General features: G+C 35.2%; 1 protein-coding gene across 1 annotated transcript; it reads right to left on the reverse strand.

Annotated features, from left to right (window-relative positions):
• LOC107630658 (DExH-box ATP-dependent RNA helicase DExH10) lies at positions 5,752–12,842 on the reverse strand. Its single transcript, XM_016333862.2, has 16 exons — positions 11,623–12,842; positions 11,160–11,474; positions 10,957–11,061; positions 10,775–10,843; positions 10,346–10,513; positions 10,187–10,258; positions 9,968–10,084; positions 9,543–9,725; positions 9,282–9,440; positions 8,114–8,203; positions 7,928–8,020; positions 7,452–7,605; positions 7,188–7,336; positions 7,016–7,111; positions 6,609–6,701; positions 5,752–6,311 (listed from the first exon to the last, which is right to left on the reverse strand). The coding sequence occupies exons 1-16, from the start codon at positions 12,622–12,624 to the stop codon at positions 6,201–6,203; spliced, it is 2,976 nt and encodes a 991-aa protein (XP_016189348.1). The 5' UTR covers positions 12,625–12,842; the 3' UTR covers positions 5,752–6,200.

Below are 26,710 nucleotides of genomic sequence, written 5' to 3' on the forward strand. Positions count from 1 at the left end.
TTCCCTCTAACATTCCCCCTTCCCTCCATTGCTGAACACCATAACCCACCACACCAGTCACCGCCGGTGACCCACTCAGCGCCGCCGTCACGCCCTCCTTCCTCTTTTATCCTTCTTTCTCTTTTCTTCTTCATCTTCTCTCTCTCTGACCATCCCTATCTCCTCCTTCCTCCCATCTCTGCTTCACCACAACCGCTGCGGTTCTCAATAGCCACCAGCATTATCACCCACGCAACCGCAACCACCCACATTTCCCCTTGTTCCATTTTCTTCACTGCCTTCGAAGAACAGAACAGGGAACAACCCTTGTTGCCTCATCGCTGCCCTCTCACCATCACTCCTGCCTTAACCCTGCACCACCACCTTGGCCGACCATTTCTACTACTACTCCACCGTCTTCCACCAGCCCTTCCTTTCCCTTCCTTTGTTTCATTCTCTGCTTCCCAGGTTTTCCATTATTCTCTTTTTATTTCTGTTTAATTAATAATGTTAGTTAATTTTGTTTAGCTTAGCTTAGCTAGATTATGCATGTTTAGTTGAATTAGGTGGTTAGATAGGTTTGAATTTGATTCTAGTGGATTTAGGTCTGTCTTAATTGCTACTGCTGTTCAGAATGGATTAATCTTTTCTCTGAATGTTGCCTTGGATGATAAGGGCTTTAATCCTTTTCTAAATTGAATTATTTACTTCTGTTGTATTCTCATTAATAGCCGCTATTTGGAATGAATAATTTATGGATATTGTTTGTGCAGGGATGATGGTTTTGCTTATTTTCTGAAATTGAGTTGTCACTGCTACTGTATTCTTGTTCACTACTACTATTGCTCACTCAATGTTTGCTTAGTTGCTTAATTCTTGTTAATTCATATGTGACTTATGTGTGTTTAATTGTGATTGCATTCATATGGAACTTGAGTTGTTTGATTGAGAAAATTTTGGGAAATATGCCAATTTATTGCTGAATTGTTGCCGGAATTTTTTCTAACTCTATTTCACTTTTCATTCTTAAAACAATTGATTGATTGCTGTTTGGTATCCTTTTATCTCTGTTTTAATATATTACTAAGCTTGATCATTCAATTTTTCAGCTAGTTAATTCTTTGTTCTAGTTGCTGAAAGCTGAGGTTTCTGTATTCACTATTTTGTTGATGTCCTATTTTGTTGTTCAATTAAGCTGATTGTGTTATTTGGGCAACAAGGCTCCATTTGACGAATTTCTGTGTCAAATAGACCCTTGTTTGCTACGGAGGGAAATCATTGGTTCGGAATTTTTATAAAAATAATCTCGTCGAAGTATAGATCCAAACCGATAAACAACCCTCAATCAAAGTTTAATTTGTTTGTCACTTAAGTCAAACCAATAAAAACCGAGAGTATTTAAACATCGGGTCGTCTCTCAAAGGAATTGCAGGAAAGTGTGCATATTATTGGTTATGAGATATTTTTGGGGGTTTTAAGAATGATGAATAAGAAATGTAAATGTGCAAGAAAATAAAGCTAACAACTAAAGAAGTATAAATGCTAAAAGACACTCCAGACAAGGATTAAGAGTCAAGGCTTCCTATCTAGATCATTGACCACAACATGGTAATTACAAAGGGTTAATTCCACTTAGTCATCCTCTAACATCGGAGGGTTAATTCAAGTAGACATAATTGGTCCTAAAACTAACTAACAACCCTAAATTACCAATCACACTGGACATTAATAATATCAAGGAACCTAAGTCCCCAATCACAAGCCAAGAGTATAAAAATCTACTCTAAAATCAAACTAAGAATTTTATCAAACACTTGGAAGGCATAAAATAAAAGCATAGTAAAATTACAAGAATAATAAAATCTATGTCTACCAAATGCAGGATAACAATAACAATCAGTAAAAGAAGCAACAATAACATGAAAATATAAATTGCATTAATAGAAATCAAAATTAACAAGAGTTCATAAACATAAAAGTGACAAAATAAAAGGAATAACATGTAAACTAAGAGAACAAGATGTAATAACAAAAAAGTGCAAGGAAAACTAAATTAAGACAAGATCCAAACCTAAATCTAGGAGAAAATTAACTAAATCTACCCTAATTCTAGAGAGAAGAGAGAGATTTTTTCTCTAGAATATAACCTAAAACATGTTTCTAACTAAACTTAATTGCTCTCCCCTTAATCCTTCTTGAATTTGGCATCAAATACTTCAGAAATGAGTTGGAATTGGGCTTGAAAAGGTCCAAAAATTGCTAGCCACAATTTTCTTAAGTAAGTCATGTGATTGCAAACGTGCGTATGCATGAATTCTTGTGCATACGCATGGTTGTGAAATATTGCAATCGTGTGTACACATGAATGATTGTGCGTATGCATGGTCGTAAAATACTCCAAACTTCATTTCTTCATGAATTCTTGATTTTTACATACTTTCTCCTCACTCCTTCAATCCATACTTGCCTTATAAACCTGAAATCACTTCATCAAACACATCAAGGCATCGAATGGAACTAAAGTGAATTCAATTTAGCAAATTAAGGATCTAAAAAGAATGTTTTCACTCTTAGACACAATTTATGAAGAATCCATAAAACCGTGCTATTTTAGTGAATAAATGCAAGAGAAGTCAATAAAATCCACCCAATTAAAGCAAATAAATACTATGACATGTGGATTTATCAATCCATATCACTTAGCCATTTGAACTATCCAGCGTGGCAAAAGATGACCTCATCAGCACTCCGATGCTGACTTAGCACTAGAAAGGACACCAAGGACCATTATGGTGCTTGGAATTCTATCTGGGGGGACCATTATAGTGAAATTGAAATCTCGATGCCCAAATCAGATAATTGCGTGAATCTCAGGAATTACTATAGGGATTTATTCTTACCTAGGGTATGTTACAGTGACTATGCAAGTCTTGTTAAAATTAAAATTGTATTTTTCATATTTTGGTATTACTTTTTTTAAGCAATACTTTTTAAAAGGCATTATTTAACAATAAAAAAATATTACTTTAATTTTAATAATACTTTTTGAAAATACCAACTAATGCCCGAACCAATTAAGGTCGAGTTTGATAGGTCCAATCCAATTGCATCCGATTATTTGTCGGATACAAAACCAATATAATCAAGTTGGTTTTGTCGGATAATCGATTTACCCATACCCATAAACATTCATATCTTACCATCTCTTTACTTAACTCGCTTTATAATTTTTTTTAATTAACTAAACAAATTGAAGGTTCCCAAGTGAGTTGAGAAAAGGAGTTGAATCAAATAACCATTTTTAAAGCTTAATAAAACAAATTGTGTAGAATATTGAATTTTGGAGATTATTTTTAATTTTGTCTCGTCTTGTAGTACAGAACAGACCAGATTTAAAATTGCAAAAAATTGAAAAGGAGAAGAGTGAGACCACAATATATCCTGGTTCAGCCAATAATGGTAAAATTTTCATTATAATCAATTTGGATTACAAATACCAATTCCAAGAGACTGACACTTTTGTATCTTTATCTAAGCTGTCCCAAGCTTATTAACTCACCTAGGTGTTCATCCAACCTAGTTAAGGGGAACCAAATAAACTCTAAACCAACACAATTTTTTAACTCAAAACACTCAAACAAAATTATTAAAACGGTTTTTGTGTGCACTACTCTCTTAACCTTTTGAATCTCTCAAAGTAAACTTAAATCTAAACTAAAGAAAAATAAGAACACACTCAATAAACAAGGAATAAGAGCAATGTATATCAGATCAGATTATGTTCCAATGGCTCACTTCTTCTTTGGATCAATCCTTCTTTTATAAAACTTGATGTCTCCTCTTCAATATTGGAATACTTTTTCTTTTTCATCTATTAACCGTTACACACTTCAATACTCTTAGCCGTTGGCTTTGAATGAGAATCCTTTTCTTGTTTAGCTTGATTGTAGAGTGTGGCAACTGTCCAATTGCTCAAGAACGTAATTCTTGAAGCGTATATCTTGTTATCTTGATTTTGGGCATCTTTCAAAACTTAGCATGATATCTTCTTAATGATATCTCATTAATTTTGTTGTTTTGCACAATTCTAACTTATTTGATTGGTCGTTGCTCATCATAATAGTTAGTTATTATAAAAAATAATCAATTATATTTGTCATCATAGAATACCAAAACAAATCTTAACTCAACACAAATATTAATAATTATTTTATTAAATTTTATATAAATGATTAAAATTAGTAAATATATATTATAACTTCTATTTTAATAATATTACTTTATTATTTTATAAATTTTTACAAATGTTGCAAAAAAAAATTTTATATAATCATTTATAAAATGACATTATAAAAAATAAGAATAACAATATTATTTTTCATAATCTTAAATTTAAAATTTTAATATCTTGGATACACTAATTTCAATTCTAATTTTTCATATATAGTTTAAATACAAGTGCTTTTATAAAAATTTTTAAGATTTTAGTTTTAATTATATAATTTTTTTTAATAATTTAACATTGGTAAATTTTGTAATATATAAGTATGTTATTATAAAAAAAATAATTATATAATTGATTAGACACATTTTTTCATAAAAAAATGTATTTTTAACAAGAAATTAATAATTAAAATAAACATTTTTTTCTTATGAAATACACGTTTTCGTTATGTGTAAATGAGCTAGATTGAAGGCACTTCAAGCACCCTCACTACCATCTTTGACTTCTGCAGTCTAGACGAAAGAGACTGGAGATGGTAATGAGGGAAGCTTGAAATGCATTCACGTCAACTCCAAGACGGCGGTTATTAGGGGTATCCGCAAGAAAAAAAATATTTTATAAAAGTACTGAAAGAGGTCGGAGATGGTAGTGAAGTTGCTTGAAAAGCCTTCACGTCAACTCCAAGTCGGCAGTTAGGGTATTCGCAAGAGAAAAAATATTTTATAAAAACACTTTTATTTGAAAAACATGTGAAAAAATAGAATTGAAATTAATGCATTAAAAAATATTGAGAATTTTGAATTTATAGAAAAAAATGAGAAAAAACTGGTGAAAAGACTAATTTGATGCACGACATTTAATTTCAGGGACTAAAATGAGTCACTTAATGCAAAGTCAGGGACTAATTTGGTGCATATAGAACGATAACATAATGGATGACACGTAGACGAATACTATTGCGACACGTGGCACAAACGAACATGTGGCCAAATAACATTATGACACGTGACACAACCATCCACGTCAACATGCCACGTGTCACTGGTCACCACATCATCATACCATTACACGTGGCCAAATTATAAAGTGACACGTGTCACTTACAATCCACGTCATCATACCATGTCATCACGTCGCTAATGAAAATGGGTCGGTGACTAATATGGTGCATTTTTTTCAATCTCAGAAACGTAATTGGTGCAATTGGAATCTCAGAGACGATTTTAGTGCCGCCAATTTCAAGGACCATTTTAGAGTTTAACTCCTCCCTCTCTTGCTCACTGGCTACATCTGCCTCTCCATCCTCATCACAGCCCTTTCACTCCCCTTCTCTCTCACTATCTCGCCATTCCCACTTATCGTGCTCCCACTCACCTAACCTAGCTTCTACCTTGATCAGCAAGATCATACCTGAACGGGCTAATTTTAGACTTAGCTGTTGATGGAGATACGGAACATATAGATTTTTCCTTTCTCCAAATTTTTCATCGAAGAAAATATTTCACAGTTTTATAAATCAAAGTTTTAAACAAAAAAGAAAGAAAAAAGAAAAAAGAATCAAGGTCTTCAGTCTTCGTCTTCCAGTTTTAAAAAATGGAGCATGACATACAACTTACAGTAAATCCAAAATTTCTTTCTAAAAATTCTCAAAAATTACAAGTCAACATGACTCCCCAGTCCTCTGCAAGTTAATGATTGAATCTCGTATTCTTCTCCGCTACAAGCTTCCGACGGGTGAAATATGCTACCAATCTGAACCTTCTAAGTGGATACAAAATTTCATAACCCTACATGATCCCACACTAGGACTTCTACTGACGGGAATTTTCTGATTCTACAATCACTTCCCTTCACTATTGGTGACTGTATATGATGTGAATTAAGAATTGCATATTTACAAGGAAAAGATTAGTGCACCCAGAAAAATAGGATGCAACCCAAAAACTGTAGCGGCCATAATTAAGGAATGGAGCCAATGAACTCTGTAGGCGGCAAATCATAGGTACAGAGAATTTGCAAACATAATTCCTCGTCGAAGGCTTTCACCTGCGGCTGTAAATTTCTTCTCCAAATCGACCTCCCCAACTGCATTAGCAGCAGCACGCAACTGGAAGGAGGCAGGATTGTCAGATCATACAAAATTTATAATTTCATTATATTGTTCACCTTTGGTTCCAACATCGAATCAAACCAAGATTAATAGTGATAAACAATCAATTCACATTCATAACCTCATTATATTGAGCATTTATTGTATAAACCTCAGTAGGCAAATTTTGAATATTTTGTTAGGCAAATTACCCTGACGTCCCTTATGGTTAGTTTACATTACCCATTATGTTATTATATCAACTTATACATTAAAGCCACACAATTATTATTTGCAAAAGGAATGACAATTCACCTGATTCAAAAACTCATCAAGCCTTCTAGCACTCCTGATGATACTTCCCTCAAAGACGTCAGTCATTTGTATAACATCCGCAAAATTTGCACCCTTGAGAGAAAAATTCAAATGGAAAGACGATAGATTAGTATAACTTTATAACAAGCAAGAAATTCCCTTCTCTTGTTTCTGTTCCTTACTTTATTTTTCCAATCCCTAAAGCAAATAGCTGTCGAACAACAGTTCATAACCACCCATTCCTAACTATGAATATACCCAAAAAAATGTACAACAAATATTACTTAATCCAGCATTTTTCAAACAAGCAGTAATGCAGTTTCTACTTTTAAACTAGTCAGCCAAATCAAGGAAACAGAAAATATAATAACAAATTCTCAATATAGCTGAAAGTGTGTATAACTAACCTTTGACCAAGAGTATATTACATCCATCAAGTATGGCCTCACTGTTGACTCTACGTACTCATTCACATTTATATCCAATTTGCATTCATGTTGTATCTGTGACCAAAAAGTGATACCGTTTATACTTAGATTCATAAACTCTTAAGGAAAAAAATATGCCAAATTGTAAAACCTCTGCTATCCTTCTTGCACTATCTTGAAGCTGTTGAAGAGGTCTAGCAAGCTCAGTTCTCAGTTGTATCTGCTCAGTTGATTTATCTCCTGGTATAAAACAACTTGCTAGGGCAGCAACTTGGTGATGATCAAGATCATTAAAGGTACCTAAGCAAGAAGGCAAAATGAACAAACGAAAAGGAAAATTAGATTATGTACCATAATGAACTGCAGAGGGAAGGGAACTATTATGGCCTAGAAAGTAATCTATATATTGGTTCACCATTAAACATTAATTCAGTGACAAGGAGTTCATCGCCTGTGTCAATCAAGCAGGCTGCCCGTCCCTTCAACTGAACTACACCATCAGCATCAATGTGACCAAGCTTCTTCAAGACCCGTGAGCGATTCTTTAATTCTTCACGAAATTTTTGTAGCTAAAAATGAATAAATTTTGATTTCAGTAACTAGCAAATCAGTCAAAACTCCCAACACAGAAACAAACATGCAACAAAGTTCAGGCAAGAAATAAAGGAGCACAATTATCCATAGTCCACCATAGAGCACCGTGAACTTGATTATAGAAATATAAAAACAAACATAACCTTCAACTGTTAATTGGCAATTAACAAGGTGTAACTACATCAGCATGTATATGAATCCATAGCATCTACAGACTTGATTGCTATCTAGTTCCAAACCTCCCAAACATGATCAAAATAAATACATGGCGTAGAAATAAGTCAGCAAACTCAGTACCTGAGAATCACGCATTTTCGTCTTCAGTTGCTGAATTTCATGATTTACTTCTGCTTTCCTCTGAAAGCACTTAATTTGATCCACATCTTGGTGCTAACTTACAGCAAAACATCAAGAAAGATCAAACCAAAGAACTTCAGACACATAATAAATATAATAATGACCATAGAACTCTCATTAACGAACCTTATGCATAGGATGAGAAAATAATTTTTTCTCAAGTTCCTCAATTTGGGCTACAAGCTCGACTATCACAGAATCACGTATGTCCATGTCCTGAAAATTAACATTAACCAAGCTCCAAAATCACATGCTAGAAGAACCTCAGTCACTTAATAACATGAGAACAAGAAAGTTGAGTAATTAAGTTCAGATATGAAAAACAAGAATAGAAAAAAGATACACGAAGCCACTCAATGTTTTAGTTATCCAATGCAAAGAGTGGAAACATTTTCATTTATAAAACATGTGGCAGTGTAGTGAATTTTAAAATTGTAATTTCGGCGTTCAAGTTCAATTCCTTACCAACAAAACAGATGACTTCAGTAACATCGATAGTACAACTTTGACTAAAAGAAAAGATAAGAGAAAACATTGGTACTCTACATGCCTCTGGGAACCTTTTTCTTAATATTTCTTTTTCTTTCTATCCAGCTCGGTTAGTAGTTAGTACAAAGAACAGCATAATAACCACCATCCCATAAGAAACAAGGTTTAATAATACAAAAAACCACTTAATTTACTAGCAATTCAACACCCCTCCTTTGAAAAATTTATCCGAGAAGCTGACAGCAGAGGTAGGTGCTCATTGAAGGTGTGGTGGTGAAAGGGAGATGGAAGCAGCATGGTAGTTGAGGACGATGGCAGCGGCAGGGGGAAGTGAAAGGAGAAAATCCACTGGGTGAGGGAAGGTGGAATGGTTTTTGTTCCAGTTTGGAAATATAAAAAATAAAAAATAAGAGAAATGGTTTTTGTGATGTGAACGTATGCGAAGATCAAGAGTTGATGCCAAGGGGGAGGCTGGAATTGGGAAAGGGGGAATGGTGTTGTATGTTAAATAACTATATTTTTAATCTAATAGAAGGTAATACATCAAGCACTTTTGCTTCTTGAAAACTAAGAAACCAAACATGTTTTTAATATTTTCATTCTTTGAAAACAGAAGATAGAAGCAAATCAATCATGTTCTCTAAAATTGAAAATTTGAAAATGAATAGTGTTTTTTAGAAAATGAAAACATAAATGTTTTCTTAAACCAAATGCACCCTTATTTACCCTCGTTCTTTTTGATAGAGATGAAACGATGAAATCAGCAATTCCAGATAGTTGAGCAATGAGTAAGGAGAATAATTACCTTCACAGGGTTAAGCTTTGGAAGACCTTGAGGAAAACGGTTGCCCAGCTCCTGTACAGCAAGCAATATGCTCTGCCTTGCTTCCAAGGGCCGAAGGTCAGGAGGTATGGAGACCCTCAATTTACTAAGAGCAGCAATTAATGGTAATTGAACAGGGACCTATAGCAAAATTAACACAACTTTTTCAGATACATAACATCTGTTTGATACAGATTATGACATTTCAAAACAATAACATAATTGTTTAAAACACGAACTTACCACGTGCATTTCACCTTTCTCTCCAGGGCGAGGCGGACATGGCTTTGGCCGTGAGCTATTTTCATTTGAACTAGGTGAACAATGAAGCAAAGTATCAACTATATAACCACCACCAGCAGGTTTCTTAACAACATTGACAACAACACCCCAGCCCCAATCAGTTCCACCTTCTCTCACTCTGATCTGCAAAGTTAGAAAATCCATATCAGTAAAATATGATATATGGAGAAGCAACAGAATATATACTGAACAGATGAATGATAAAATGTTCTTTTTATTATATATATATAAAAAAAGCAGAGACTGAGACTTAATGGAAAAAGAAACAAACAAAATGCCATAAATTCAGTTCCACACTGATGCTAAAAATTACAGAGAGAACAAGAATATGAACTCATTTCAAACTAATGGTAAATATCACTTACCAATCGACCAGGGACAAGAAAATAAAGAATCATTTCAGGTCTTATTATTTGTGCCATCATCTTCTTTTCAAGCTGTGCAATTTCCAGTTTCAGCTTATGATATTCAGATACTTCAGCCTACATAAATTATATATAATATATAATAAATCAATCAATATACTAATAAAACACAACACATTATTAAGAAAACAAAGCTGAACACATTCAAACAAAGATTACCTCCCCTGAAGCATCAAGCAAAGCTACTTCTTCCTCTAGCTTTGACACCCTTTTCCCTATACCAGGTAAGGCCTGAAAAAGAGCTAAGAGTCCATAAATAATCGATCATAGTGAATAAAATGCTGATGTGATGTTTAAATAAAATGGTTCAGTAGAAACCTTTTCATATTGAAATTGATGAAATGAATTTTTTATCACGTGTTCCGCGGTGAACTGGCCTTCAGCACGGCTCATCAAATTTAAAATTGAGTAGTAGCTTAACCTGAAAGTACTAACTAAAGGCGCAGGTTTACCCAAAACCATTTCCTTGAGGTTATTCATTTCCATCTGCACAAAGTAATTGGATACATATAAAATTCAATAACGTAAAACCATTTGGCAGGTTATCAAGATTCCTGTCCACAGTAAAACTAGAGACTGTGATTCAAACTAGAGACTGTGATTCAAACATACATGTACATAAACAGCTCAAAACTAAACAAAGAACGAAGGGTTCACAAGGTTATTGGATAGTGTTCCAATTGCAGACATCGAAAAGACAGAGACACAAACTAACAAAATACAGAAAACAGTGACAAGTAGACTTACTTGCTCATCAATCATTATGATACAAATTCCGCGCTCATCCTTGCCACGACGCCCAGCTCTTCCACTCATCTAAATGTACCAAATGAATTGTATGATAATGTCTTCATAGCATGGATAAACAACCCAAACATCACCTCCACCACAAGAGCCCAGAAATACAAGAATAATAATATATCACTCACCTGTATATATTCACCGGATCCAATATATCGGTGACTATCACCATCCCACTTTTTAACGGCAGTGAACACAACAGTTTTTGCTGGCATATTCAAACCCATTGCAAACTGTAGAAAAGTATATCTAAGACTCCTGTCCTTTCAAAAGTAAATCTTTTAAAAAATAATAGTACACAATAGAAGCTGGAATCTGGAAAAAATCTCACTGTCTCAGTAGCAAAGAGGGCCTTTACAAGGCCTTCCTGGAAGAGAAGCTCAACCAATTCTTTGATGACAGGAAGAAGGCCAGAATGATGGACAGCAATCCCTCGCTGAAGGAGTGGCAACATCAACTCAATTGCGGGTAAGCTCCTGTCATCTTCATTCAAACAGAGCACTGCACTGCGAAAAACATCTTCCACTGTGTCCTTCTCCTCTTGGGTATTGAAGTCAAGCTTAGACATCGACATTGCATGCTGTTCACACTCTCTTCTGCTGAAGCTAAATATGATAACAGGTTGGAATTTCCGTTCCATTATCATCTGAAAAAAAAATATCAACTAACAATGAAATTCTTTGTAATCATACTATGTCCATCCACTAAAAAATTCTATTAAATATCTTTTTATATCGGCTTTGCATGTAAACAACAAGATGAGCCCGGCAATAACACAAAGAAGGACAACTGACCTTGACAATCTTGTATATGTCTGACCCGCCAGAACCTCCTTTTCCATGTTTGCCATTGGATTTAGCACCCCTGCCTCTGTCGACCACTTTCTGCTTTGAAAAAGTATCCTGCAGCTTCAAGAAATTCTCCTCCCTGAACTGCTCATTTTCATCAACAACCAAATACAATCCACTGCCCCCCACGGGGAAAACATAGTGCTGCAAAGGAGTAGGCCTAAAGTCAGTGTACACAACATGGCAAGGCTGCTTGTGAATATTACAGATCCACTCTGCAAACTCGGTTGCATTCGACATAGTTGCAGACAGAAAAACCATCTTAATAGCGGGCGGCAAAAAGATTATACTCTCTTCCCAAACAACACCCCTCTCACGATCCTTCATATAATGAATCTCATCAAAGATAACCCAAGCAACTTCCTTCAAAACCTCAGAGCCCCTGTAAAGCATACCCCTAAGAATCTCAGTAGTCATAACAAGGCAAGTAGCGTTAGGCGAAAGGGTAACATCACCGGTCATAAGCCCAACATCTTTGAACTCATGATGGAGCTCCCGATACTTCTGGTTGCTGAGAGCCTTCAGGGGCGAAGTGTAGATGACTCTCTGCTTGTCCCTGAACGACATTGCAATGGCGTATTCGGCGACGGCGGTTTTTCCAGCGGAGGTGTGGGCGGAGACAAGCACTGACTCATTGCGCTCGAGGCACGCAACAGAGACACTCTGGAAGGGGTCGAGGGTGAAAGGGTAGGTTTTGGCCATGGGACCATTGTAGACAGGGTTGGAGAGTGTGCCATGGAGGGATTCATCCTTGGTGGAGTTGTAACCGCTGGGAACAGCGACTTCGTGGACGCAGGTTCGTGCTGAGCTTCGAGGCTTCTTCGGAGATGGTTTTTGGGGTTCTGGTGTTTTGGTTTGGGTTGGGATTTCGGTGGTGTGTTCTGATTGTGAATCGTATTCAGGTTCCTTCCGTTTTCCGAGTGTTGGAGATTCCTTTAGTTCCTCCATTGTTTAGCTCAGTTCAGTGCTTAGCTGCTGCTACCTGCAACGGTTTCGGACAACCAGAAACCCTAATTGGGATTCGGACGTTAGAATTTTGACTTCGAAGCCGAAATGGAAATAACTTTTTTTCTTTTGGGTGTACGGAAAACCCTATATTTTTTTTTTGGGGGTCATGGAAGAACTCTATATATAGTTTTCCTCCTTGCCTATGCTTCCTTCGTTGCGTCCTCAGGCCCAAACCTAGTTCTTCTCCACATACTTTTCAAATTTTTATTTTTATTTTTATTTTTATAGTAAATTTTATCTTTATCTTTATAATCTTACAAATAAAGAACTTAAGTAACGTTTGATTTCGGATACAGGACACAGAGACATAGACAACAAATATTTAAAACGTATTTGAGAGCAGAGATATGGACACATAATACATTGTCTTCAAAACACTATTTTATATTTTTGTGTCCACTTTTTCTACGAAGGACAATGATAGATACAAAATTTAAAAAGGTAGACACAAATTTTTTTATCAAAATTTTTTTCTTTTCTATCCATAGACAAAGGCGAAGCTTAGTTCAGATAAGGGGTCATAGCTTCCAAACTATTTATAAAAAAAATAGTAGTATTTTTTTAAAAGATAAAAAATAATTTAATTGGCTTAAATATTTTACTATGACTTAAAGTATCCAATAAATTCAATAAGCAATACTCCCTCTATCTTTAAGTTCAAATATAAAAAATTAAATATTTTTTATTTATTTAATTTAATATTATTTTATATTTTAATATTTATTTAATTTAATTTTTTATATAATAAATATATTCAAATTTTTATATAAAATAATAATGAAAAATCAAAGAATTAATACATTTTTAAGAGGAAGACTAATATTTAAAAAAGAGAACATATAACTTTACAATATCAACACTTGTAGATAGTTCTTCTACTTTAATAAATCACGAAAAAAGTGAGATACAACCTTCAAAAGTTTAAAAAGTTATATCTGATGAGTTTGACCTTAATTTTTTGGAACGAGACCCTGAAAAACAGCTTTAAATTTGGCAATATCACCCAAACCAGAGAGATGAGATTAGACGAGCTTATCTTAAATAGATCTATATAAAAAATATCTTGACAATTATTCTCTATCTGGTCTCCCAAAATTTTGTTTCAAGTTCCGCCATTGTCCATAGATATTTTTATTATTCTACTATTATCTCTTCTTATTTTTCCTAATTTTAGTTTCTTCTCTACATAGTAGTTCTTCTTTCTCTGCGTTCTTTTTTTCAGACACTCTCTTTTTTTGGTAGAATTTCTTATTTGACTGTATAATTAATTTATTCTTTTTTATCGTTCATTCTCTTCTTTATAGCATGCTATATTAATGGAGACTTAATTCACTTTTCTACTTTATGTTACTTTAGTTATTCTTAATTTTGTTACTTTAATACCATTTTTATCTTATTGGTTCATAGACTAATTCTTCTTGTAATTTTCTGTACTCTTACGTACTCTTATTTTTTATTAAATTAATTTGTACTTGAAGTAAACAATTTGAAATCACATGGCTATTTTAGTCATTTCACATAATATCTTAGTTTTATCCATGTCTATCCAAACATAATACAAGACAATACATTAGTGTCTTATCCATCGTATCCAAACACAATACACAAAAAATAATTTTTAGTATCTCCGTTCTATTGTCTCTATCTTAGTGTCATGTCCTTTGTCCTGTCTCCAAAAACAAACGCTTAAAGAACTTTTATGCTGACGTGACACTCATACATTAAGTTTAAAAATTTATTTACTTATATGTGATTTTTTAAATTATACTTTTTTAAGTTGTTAAATATTTAGCTTTTAATATTATTGAAATAATTATTTACATAGGTATTGTCACTAAAAATTTTAAAACATTATAAATTATTATTTGCTTAGGTTGTTTTTTTTTAAATTTTGAGTTATTTGCTTAGGTTGTTACTTTTTAATTTTTAATTTATTTGCATATTATTTTTTAAAATTTTTAAAATTTTATTTATAATTGATCTTTATCTTTATCTTTATCTTTATAGTAATATTTATAGTAATATAAATGGGGAGCTCTTATCTTTATCTTTATTTTATCTTTATCTTTATAATAATACAAATGAGGAGTTCATATGCTGACGTAGCGTTTATACGTTGAGTTTGGAAATTTATTTTCTTAGGTGTCGCACTAGAAGTTTTTAGAATTATACTAGTATTTTTACCCGTAATTACGTTATGGGAATATAAATCTTTTCAAATTATGTCGGTTTTGTCCTGACATTATAGATGATTATAGCACAAAAGATTTATATAATCAAACTACTTTTACAAAAAGATCGTACGGGACAAAAGTTTTCGTTGGCTAAGAAGACCAGGATCTCCGTAGATAAAAATCAAATAATAAGATTTTTAGTTATTATTTTCATGTGAAAGAGTTTGATTTATTACTAATAATTAATTTTAATATTCGTTATCTAAAATTTGAAACGATTTAACTTTTATACTTTTGATTAGGTGTTAAGTTTGTTGCACAAATAGAAATAATTCATTTGAATTATATTATTTTGTTAATTTTATTTTTTGTAGAACAAAAAGATAGAAAAAAATAGAAAACGAAAGAAAAGAGAGAAAAAAATAAAGATGAAGATTGAGAGAGGGAGTTTGTTAATTTTGAAAGAAAAAAAATTATTTTAATTATAATAAAAATATCTGACGACACATTTTGATTTGTCAAATTACTAATAAAACATATAAATTACAAATTATATATAGAGTGGGAACTGGAAAGGGTAGAAAGAAATAGAAAAAATGAGAAAGATAGATGAGAGAATTTAAGAAGGGAGTTTATTAATTTTGGAAGGAAATATTTTTTTCTCAATTTGAATAAGAGAATGTCATATTGCACATTTGGTTATTAAATTAGATAATAATATATAAAAAAATACTGTAATTTAGACTTGCAATATCAATATATTAATAGTAAACTGGATAAAAAAAATATAATATTATATCAAAGATTTTTTTAAAATCATAATTATAATTTATAATTGAAATTATAATTTAAACATTTTAAACGGGGTAATTTCATTTAGAGAATTCATAATTCAAACATAATTTTTATACACTTAATAGCTATATTATTCGAGTTAATATATTTAATACTATATTTAAAAAAAATACGAACAATGCATATCATATTATTTATTTATTAATTAAATTATTACAATTCAAATTAATTTTAATAGAATAATTTAAAATTATAATTTCAATTTTATTACGTGCATGGCACGAATTATTACACTTGTATATAAATATATCAGAATTATATATAGAATGAGAAGGGTAGAGAGAAATAGAAAAAAGAAGAGAAATAGATGATAGAATTTAGGAAGGTAGTTTATTAATTTTAGAAGAAAATATTTTCTGTCAAATTTAATAAGAGTGTCATGTGACACATTTTGTTATCAAATTAGATAATAATATATAATATAATATATAATATAGCTATATTTTAATTTCAATTTTAATATTTTAATTTTAATTTTAATATAATTAAAAAATGTCATGTTGCACATTTTGATTGTCAAATTTATCATTATTTCATTGATAATGATATATAAAAGAGGAGGGGAGAACTCTTTAATTTTAGAGGGAAAGATTTGATTTCAATTGTAATGAGGAAATGACATCTGGCACATTTTGGTTGTAAAATTAGTAGGGATGAGGGAAGAATTCTTTAATTTTGGAGGAAAAAAATTTATAAATTATAAATTATTATTTGCTTAGGTGGTTACTTTTTAATTTTAAATTATTTGCTTAGGTTGTTTTACTTAAGTTGTTATTTTTTTAATTTTAAATTTTATTACTTGGAAAAAGATCTTTTTTAAAAATTTGTTGATTCTTTTTATTTGAACACTATATTTAAACTTTGAATATTTGTGTTTCTTAGGATTTATATTTTAAATACATTTATATATTTATTTTATTGTCTGCAAATCTTTATAATCATACAAATGAAGAGCTTTTATGCTAACGTGACACTCATACATTGAGTTTGAAAATTTATTTACTTAAGTTGTTACTTTTTAAATTTTAAATTATACTTTTTTAAGTTGTTAAATATTTAGCTTTTAATATTGTTGAAATAATTATTTGCGTAGATATTGTCACTAAAAATTTTAAAAAATTATAAATTATGATTAGCTTAGGTTGTTATTTTTTAAATTTTAAGTTACTAGTGTTAAACCCGTGCAATACACGGGCTTATATTTTAATTTAACATGGTAAATTGAAAATAATATTTTATAATTATAAAATTATCGAATTTAGTATAACACTATTATTGTCATTATATAATATAAATGTACTGAATATGTTGTTTTATCTTTACTCAAAATAAAATACAAATGAAATAGTTTGAAGTCTATAATATTCTTAAACTATAAAAAAAGAGAGCTGAAGAAATAAGAACATATAGAACTGTAATAATAGCATGTCAATTTTACACTAAACTTTATATCATAAGGCTAATGAAAATTTATCGACAACCTAATTTTTTACTAACCTCATTAGAAAAGCAATTGGCATATGATGTTGTACTCCATGTTATACATTTTATTTCAAGTCTAAAAGTATAGTTAATGAATTATTTATATCTACAATAAATATTTGTACAAAAGTGTAAATCATAACATGTTACTAAGATGAAAATACTATTTTTCTTACCTAAATATTATTAAAAACTTCTTTAAATACGACATTTGTTGTTGATGACTTTGGATTGCTGTCTTTATCTAAAATTAGAACGTTCAAGCTATTGTGACTCTTAACTCTTGACAAAGCAATGTAAAGTTGTCCATGGGTGAACACTGTAACACCCTACTACATAAAGCTTTATACTTAAGCCGTAAAATAAAGGTGGTGTGGTGTTACGAGCTCTAAAACAAAATATATACATAATAGTATCTGAAAGGGGGTAATATATGAGGAGTTTTGGAAAACAGGTAAAACAAAATCGCAAAATAAAAAGCGCAACGCTCAGAAAACGAGATTACTTGCATGCTAAGAAATCTAAAGATCATAGGTGTAAATAAATAGAAAGAGAGAATAAAGAGTCAAGGATTCAGAATAACTAGCTCCTAACTCCGCCTGCGAAGCCAAGGCTGGCCGAAGGATATTTACATACATATATACGTATCCCAAAGTACCCAAAATACAGAGATAAAACCTTAACTCTCCTTAAACCTCTAAGAGGGACAAAATAAACAAGTTTCTTGGAGAGAAAAATAAGTACATATATACATGAACTGAATAACAAAAGAACCAAGGAACCACTCTGCTTCAGAAGTCCAAACGCCTAGCGAGGTGCCTCTCGACCTGCATCTGAAAACAACAACACAGTATGAGGTGAGAACCGGAGGTTCTCAGCGTGGTAAAGGTGCCACGCATATAAGATATAAGGTCCTGGGAATGCCAGAGGCAATCCTAGAGCGCCGACTCTCAGATTATACAGAGCAGTTCCATTATGGTATCAGAGCAGTTCGTTCCTGTAGAGCCTGAGGGACGGACTGACTATGCTTCTGGACATACTCTAAGTGTCTATAAATGCTAATTAGGATATCTGATTGATATATATGGCATGAATTCTCATGAGCATGCATTTGGGACTTTGAAATACTAGACTTGCGATATTGAGACTGATCACCTTGATATCACTTGTTTGATGTGAACAGGAACCAAATGGCATCTCGTCTCACCCGTGGGCGTAATCGAGGTCAAGGATGGAGAGGTAACGAGGTAACCATACTGGCAAGTAGTTTGACCGATTTTGTGACCGCGATGACGAGTGCTGTTGTGCTGTTGCTGCTGCGACGAGCTGAGTGATAGATAGGATGGAATCACAAGCTAGGACTGGCAACGATGGTGGTAACAAATATGAATGTGGAAATAATGTTCCGAGTACAGGGGTACCAGTGGGTTATCCGGAGCAAGTTAACACGGGTCAGGCAACGGGAGAAAGCTCAAAGAGGACTGAGGTAGCAAGGAGTAATCGCCGGGAACCCTTCACAAAAAAAGGAAAGATTACACCTAGGAGCTAAAGCTTCAAAAAGGGTCATTATGTCACTTCACATTCTCAGTGCCGGAACAATGATCAAAGAAATGACAACAGTCACAAACAGGATTCAAAAGAGCAGACTAGTACTCAACCGAAAGATTTGAAGTGCACGAGATGCACAAAGTATCATCCAAACAAACCATGCAGGGCCGAACTAGATGTATGTTACAAGTGCGGGAGACCAGAGCATATATCTTGGAATTGTTCACACAGAGAAGGTCGGGATGCAACCGAATCTGACTCTTAGACCCGAGGTAATTGCAAACTAGTAGTTGAATTTCTAACTTCCTTGCATACCATTAATATGTAATATTCATTCGTGACGCACGCAAGTTTTGAAAATCGTGAAGTCCAAGTCAATGATTAGTCGAAGGCTATTAGTTGTTGAGACGGAGTGATATTTAGTTAACTTAAAAGAGTGGTTAGGCTCTTAAAAGATAAGAATCAGAGTGATGCAGTGGAAGCGTGTTGGATTATAACTAAAGGATCAGAACTGTTGAGAGCTACGCAAACTTGTTGTTCAAAACCCAGTGACAGTGAGCCGCGAGGATGAGGAATGGGATGGACTCAAGTATTAATTGCTGAATGTTTAAGAGGCGAGTGAAGGTGAGACCAAATCCCTATACGCGAGAGCTTCCGAGGCAATTTTTGAAGACGTATCAGAATCACCGCCTTAGAGAGAGTGAGTTTGCGATAGATTTAGTGCCGGAAGTCGGATTAACTTCGATTACACCATGATAGAAGACATCGTGATAATCAATAAGATTTAGAAGGCGGTTGAAGGAAGTAGCAGAAAAGAAAGCCATTCGGCTCAGTGTTTCCCTGTAGGAAGTACTGGTTATGTTAAGTAAAGAAGGAAGACAGCAACAGGAAGCTCCACGCGAGAGTGAGGGTGCACCAACTAATCTTCACGACTTAATCTATCCTTTCTTTTATAGCTTACCTTGAAAACTCTATTTTAATTTCCTTCTTGAAAAACCGGATTCATCGTTTCTCTAAGAGCACCGCTAGGGGGCCAGCAATTTTCTAATTTTTGGGCCAGCAAACAACCGGCATTAGTATTTTTATACCTCAAACAAAATAAAGCCCAAATGCATAAAGAGAAAGTGTACTCACGCTCCTTTACCACACGCTCTTCTTCTTCCCCAAAATTCCACACACTCTCTCCTCTACACTCTTGCGCGCCATCTTTCTTGCTCTCAACACTGGAGCATGCTGATAAACCCATATTTTATGATATATTTTGTGCCTAATTTAAGTGATTTATTCAATCCTTCACTCACTTATTCATGTTAATTGCATGGTTTTACATTCCCTTCCTTATTATGTGATATATGTGGAATACATGTTTCCTATGCTTTAAAAATAATTATTTTAATTACTCTTTATTACCATTTGATGCCGTGATTTGTGTGTTAAGTAGTTTCAGATATTCTAAAGGCAGGAATGACTTAAAGGATGGAAAGAAAACAAACAAAAATGGAAGGAAAGCACAAAATGGAGTTTTTTGAAGAAACTGGAAGCGACGCGAACGCGTGGGCGACGCGGCCGCATGCCTGACGCGAAGAGAGCGCGACGCGAACGCGTGAATGATGCGAATGCGTGCCTTGAGCAGAACGCAGATGACGCGGACGCATGACTGAAGCGAACGCGTAATAAGGAAAACTCCAGATGACGCGACTGCGTGACCCATGCGGACGCGTGACAGAGGCTACGCACCAGAAATTACAGAAAATGCTCCCAGCGATTTCCGAAGCCCTTTTTGGCCCAAATCCAAGTCCAGAAGGCACAGATCAGAGGTTATGAAGTGGGAGAATACATCCATTCAAGGAGAGTCTCCAATTATTCACTTTTCATGATTTAGATGTAGTTTTTAGAAAGAGGTTCTCTCCTCTCTCTCTCTCTTAGGATTTAGGATTTAGGATCTTTCTTGCTTTCATGATTGTCCCTTTTTATTAGGTTCAACTTTCCTTTTAATTATTTATTTTCTCAATTTAATTTATGAACTTTCCTATGTTACAGATAATTCTCTTAATTAATGTTATTTGAAGTATTTCAGTTTATTATTGTTCTCTTTTATTTATGTTACTGTTGCTTCCAATCTGAAGACATTTTTATTCCAGTAGATTTACTTTTTCCCTTTTGGCCTTGGTTAAGAAATCAGTAACTCAGGAGTTATCAAACTCACGTGATTGATAATTGTTATCTTTGCTAATTGAATTGAACTTTAATAATTCCAGTCCTTTCTTAGGAATTGACTAGGACCTGAAGATCAGACTAATTAATTCACTTGATCTTCCTTTGCTTTAGTAAAGGCTAACTAAGTGGGATTAAGATTCAATTCTCATCTCCATTGATAAGGATAACTAGGATAGGACTTCCAATTTCTCATACCTTACCAAAAGTTTATTTTACAGTCATTTACTTATTTTAATTGCAATTTTACTTGCTCCTTACTTTCAAAACCCCAATTTACAATCTTCATAACCAATAATAAGAACATACTTCCCTGCAGTTCCTTGAGAAGACGACTTGAGGTTTAAATACTTCGGTTATCAATTTATTTAGGGGTTTGTTACTTGTGACAACCAAAACTTTTGTACGAAGGGATTTCTATCGGTTTAGAAACTATATCTACAACGCGACTATTTTTATAAAATTCTTTACCAGCAAAAATCCTAACGTCAAAATGGCGCCGTTGCCGGGGAACTGCAAATGTGTGCCTTATTATTGGTTATTGTAAATATTTTATTTTGCCTGTTTATCTATTTTTATTTTTGCTTTTTAATTTTTATTAGCTATTATGAATTCTCACCCCTCTCGCTTTGAGTTTGGTTTTAATATTGTTGAAAGGAGTGAAAGCTATAACAGGAATATGCATCAAGGTCAGAGAGATCAAAGATGGATGGAGCCAAGAGGATTTGATCAACTCTTTAGGCAACAACACCCTCTAAGATATCATGGACAAAGGCCATTCTACAATGCATACCAAGCTGATAGATATGGTGGACAACCTTGTAACTACCAACAAGCCCCACCCTGTGCCTATAGACCACCCTTTCAACGTAGCTTTGAACCGCCACACTCACAAGCGCCTTTTCACCATTCACCACCATATGATCCTTATTTACCCCAATCCCAATCCGATTACTCCCAAACACCACCACTTCCCTACATACCATGTCCAAATCCATCACCTCCAGAATCACAGGCTCGCCTCAAGGAAACAGTAGATCAACTTCAAACAATCCTTCATCAAATAGAGCAAGCAATAAGTCAATTATCTTCTAGACGTTTGAACATTTAAGAACCTTCCACAACCCCATGTGGACAATCTAATGAAGAGCGTAGCATGAAGGAGATACTAGAAACTCCAGTGGACAGAACAGAGCATGACTTCGTACTGGAACAAGTAGAGGAAGCTGTCATTATAGAAGAAGAAGAGTTGGTTGAAGACTTAGGAGACGCTGAACTTCCATGGGAATCTAGAATTGTGGAGAATTCTGTCAAGGACGTTACAATTGATGCTAAGGAGGATAGTGCACAACCCCCAAGGCAAGTCTTTTATGAAGAACTAGACGGAATAATCAAAGAAGCAAGTTTCCTTGATGATGATAGTCACAAGTCAAGTTCTCCTAGTAATGAACTTGCATCCGCAAGTGAATTCTCTGATATTGAAGAACCTTATCCAAGTGAATACGAAGAAGATGCGGAGGTAGATTTCTCTCAACCTCCAGCTTATGACTTGAGTGATGCGGAAGACATAGAAGACTTTGATCAGGACATAGATGCATGCGAAGAAGTTTGCAAAGAAGTGGAGGAATTCACAGAAGACCACAAGGGAGTAGAGCTTACAGAACCACTGGAAACACCTATCCCAAGGCCATTACCACCTAATACAAGCTTCAAGTGGGTACAATCCTTAACCTTTATCTTTACTTTTTCACTTGAATATGGTTTGCTTGAAACAGATGGCCAGCTTAGAGCTCTCTGCGGCTTTAAGAGTAAGAGGAAAATGGCTCGCACTCAGAGCTGGTGCACAAGGTTCAATAAGGTTCCATGCTTCAACTCGAAGTGCACGGATTGGTCTCATGTTCAATCGAATGGATCTCGGAACACGTTTAGTTATCTTGGTGAAAATCTAATTTATAAACCGCCCGGATGGAAAAATATAGGTCAAGACGAAGGCGGATTCAAAAGCAAAGTTTGGGATCCTGGAATCTATTCTGACATTCGTCACCCCGGGAGCCTGAGAATCTGGTTGAAGCTGCTCAGAAGCTTCACATGCCTAGTTTGGGACCCCAGAGGCTGTTGGCATTCTAAGCATTGGTGGATATTTCTGGATGAATTTAAGCATAAGCCACCATAACAGGAAGCTCATCCAATGTCCAACTTAAGGACTTTAATTAAAAGTGCTAGGTGGGAGACAACCCACCATGGTATGGTCGTTTCTTTTTCTGTTTTATTTCGTGTTATTTATTTTTATTCTTTTTCAATTGAACCTGAATATTATTTATTAGCATTGCATACTGCATAATTGCATAAAAAAAAAGGCGTGCGACACGACCGCATCACTCATGCATTCACGTCAGTTGCGAAAAACACCTCCCACGCGTCCGCTCATTCACGCGGCCGCGTGATCTGGAGATCGGCGTAAAGATCCAACGCCCAGAAAGTTGGGTAGGAATCGTGCGGCTGTTGTGCGTTTAGCACAAAACGTCCCACGCGGTCGCGTCCCTGACGCGATCGCGTCACTTGCACAACATCCATCCCACGCGATAGCGTGAGCGACGCGACCGCGTCGCGCGGATATCATAGCACCCCCAGTGGAGACAGAGAGTTGCGCTGAAACGACGCTGGAATTGTGCGTTTCGCACAATTTCCAGCGACCCGGTCGCATGCCTCACGCGACCGCGTCACTCACCCTTTTACCCACTTCATGCGATCGCGCCACCCACGCGATCGCGCCANNAACCCCCCCCACCCCCAGCCAGCCACCTCCAACCACCGCACCACCCTCGACCACCAGCCACGACCGCGATGCCACCTCCCTTTTTTTCTTCCTCCCCTCTCTTTCTTCCCTTTCTCTTCTCTTCCCCCCCTCCACCACCGCTGCTCCCTCCGCCGCACAGCCACCGCCACCGTGCCATCACAGCTGCGCCTTCCACCACCACCCACACCCCCTCCCATCCTTCCCCCTTAACCCCTACCCCTCCCATTACCCCTATCCGAACCCCCTACCACCGGACAGCCACCACCGCCGCACCAACCGCCTGTACCGCCGCGTCAGTCACCACCACCACCACCCCTTACCATCTCTCTGCCCTACTTTCATTCATACGCCTACCAGGTTCCGCCAAACGCCGCTCTTTCAATTCGTAGTTAATTGCATATTTATTTTTTCCGTTTACGTTCAATATTAGGCTAGTTAGATATGCATGTTTGTAGTGGATTCTAGGTTGTTAGGTAGACTAGGATGTGGTTAGTGGATTTAGGCCTGATAAATTGCGCTGTTCGTACTTCTTGTTTTATCAATTTCGCAATTCTTATGTTGTTACTGTTCATATGCTGTTCTTTACTGTTGCATATTGCTTTTTACACTGCTTTTTCATGTTCATATTCCGTATCTGTATTTGAAACTGTATTTTAATTCATATGAACTATTCTGCTTGCTGTTTATTTTCCAGGAACATCCAATTTTAGCCGGAATGCTGCCCAATTTTCTATAAATCGTTTTGATTCTCATTCATGTCTTGGTTTTGGCATTTTCAATTTTGCTTTCTTTAGCTTTCACCAAACCAATTCATGAATGCACGGGCTAGCATTCTTATTCCTTTCGTCTCCCCGATTTATAAATCACATTCTTGCTGATTTGATTTCAAATTTTCGTTATTGGTATATCTATATGAATCATCAACACCTTGATTTCCTTGCTTAAATATGAGTTGTCTGTTGCTTCAAATTGTGATATTCTTGTTACTTAGAAACCAATCATCATGCCGCTTACCTTAACTTTCTTTTTACTAACTCACTGATTTTTTATTTCTAACCTCTTTTTCAATTTAAAACCACTTTTAACTTTCTAACACCCCCTCTGCTTTTTGACTCACTCTTCACTTTTACTTTTTAACTCAAGGCATGTTTATGGTTTTTCCTAATTCACATGAATTCTATTACTTTTTAGATTGAAATTTCTCATCTCAGCTTTTTATTCCCGAACCAATCCAAAATGCACAATTCTTCAACTCATTTAATTATTCTACTGCTCCTTTGCCACTATGTGCTTATTTTGTTATTTGCCTACTTATTTTCCTATTTTTATTATATCCTAGATTTCTGTTTTTCAGGATGTCTGACACCCAAAGAAAAGAAAAAGGAAAGGCAACAACTGGCAAACGGAAAAGAGGAGAATCCTCTATGTCCATCCTGGACATCATGCATGATGACTCCTGGCGAGAGAAATACTTTACCCCGCAGGAGAAGGCTGACCAGCTACTCCCTGCCACTGATCCCACTAAGTTTGCAAACAGATACTGCGAGCTGAAGTATCTGGTGTTTGCAACCTCCAGGAATCTGTACCTGGAGGGGACTCTGAAAATTCCGGAAGAACTCCAACAATACACCTCCGATCAAATCAAACAAAGAGGTTGGTTCTTCCTGGAGAGAAACCTGACAGAGGTCAATGCTTCTTGGGTAAGAGAGTTTTACTGCAATTACTTCAAAACTTTCCTAGATGCAGTGAACCTAAGAGGGAAGCAGATACTGGTCACTGAAGAGGCCATTGAGGATATTCTGTAGCTTCAGCCAAAATCCAATCAGCTTGATGGTTACCAAAAGGCTGAGGAGGACATGCGCTTCATGAAGTTTGACTGGGATGCGGTCAAGGCAAGGATAGCCCTTGACCCGACTGTCCCATGGGTCATGGGTCAGAACACCACCATGCCTAAGGGAATCAAGCAGATATACTTAAATGATGAGGCTCGGTGATGAGCGGATAATTTATACGCTTTTTGGCATTATTTTTAGTATGTTTTTAGTAGAATCTAGTTACTTTTAGGGATGTTTTCATTAGTTTTTATGTTAAATTCATATTTCTGGACTTTACTATGAGTTTGTGTATTTTTTTGTGATTTCAGATATTTTCTGGCTGAAATTGAGGGACTTGAGCAAAAATCAGATTCAGAGGTTGAAGAAGGACTGCTGATGCTGTTGGATTCTGACCTCCCTGCACTCAAAGTAAATTTTCTGGAGCTACAGAACTCAAAATGGCGCGCTTCCAATTGCGTTGGAAAGTAGACATCCAGGGCTTTCCAGCAATGTATAATAGTCCATACTTTGGCCGAGTTTAGACGACGTAAAAGGGTGTTGAACGTCAGTTCTACGCTGCTGTCTGGAGTTAAACGCCAGAAACAAGTCACAAACCAGAGTTGAACGCCAGAAATACGTTACAACCTGGCGTTCAACTCCAAGAAGGACCTCTACACGTGCAACACTCAAGCTCAGCCCAAGCACACACCAAGTGGGCCCCGGAAGTGGATTTATGCATCAATTACTTACTTCTGCAAACCCTAGTAGCTAGTTTATTATAAATAGAACTTTTTACTATTGAATTAGACATCTTTGATCAGTTGTATGCTATCTTAGATCACGTTTTGGGGGCTGGCCATCTCGGCCATTCCTGGACCTTTCACTTATGTAATTTTAACGGTAGAGTTTCTACACTCCATAGATTAAGGTGTGGAGCTCTGCTGTTCCTCAAAGATTAATGCAAAGTACTACTGTTTTCTATTCACTTCATCTTATTTCGCTTCTAAGATATTCATTCGTACTTCAACCTGAATGTGATGAACGTGACAATCATCATCATTCCCTATGAATGTGTGCCTGACAACCACTTCCGTTCTACCTTAGATTGAATGAGTATCTCTTAGATCTCTTAATCGGAATCT

The sequence above is a fragment of the Arachis ipaensis genome, chromosome B03 (assembly GCF_000816755.2).
Source record: "Arachis ipaensis cultivar K30076 chromosome B03, Araip1.1, whole genome shotgun sequence".
NCBI lineage: Eukaryota > Viridiplantae > Streptophyta > Magnoliopsida > Fabales > Fabaceae > Arachis > Arachis ipaensis.

What these genes read in the sequence shown, in the direction of transcription:
- LOC107630658 (XM_016333862.2), bottom strand. Translation starts at nt 12,624, where the DNA reads ATGGAGGAACTAAAGGAATCTCCAACACTCGGAAAACGGAAGGAACCT. An exon ending in CCCTCTTTGCTACTGAGACA is followed by an intron (nt 11,062 to 11,159) that starts GTGAGATTTTTT and finishes ACTTTTCTACAG; the next exon opens with TTTGCAATGGGTTTGAATAT. An exon ending in CACTGAATTAATGTTTAATG is followed by an intron (nt 7,337 to 7,451) that starts GTGAACCAATAT and finishes CTTCTTGCTTAG; the next exon opens with GTACCTTTAATGATCTTGAT.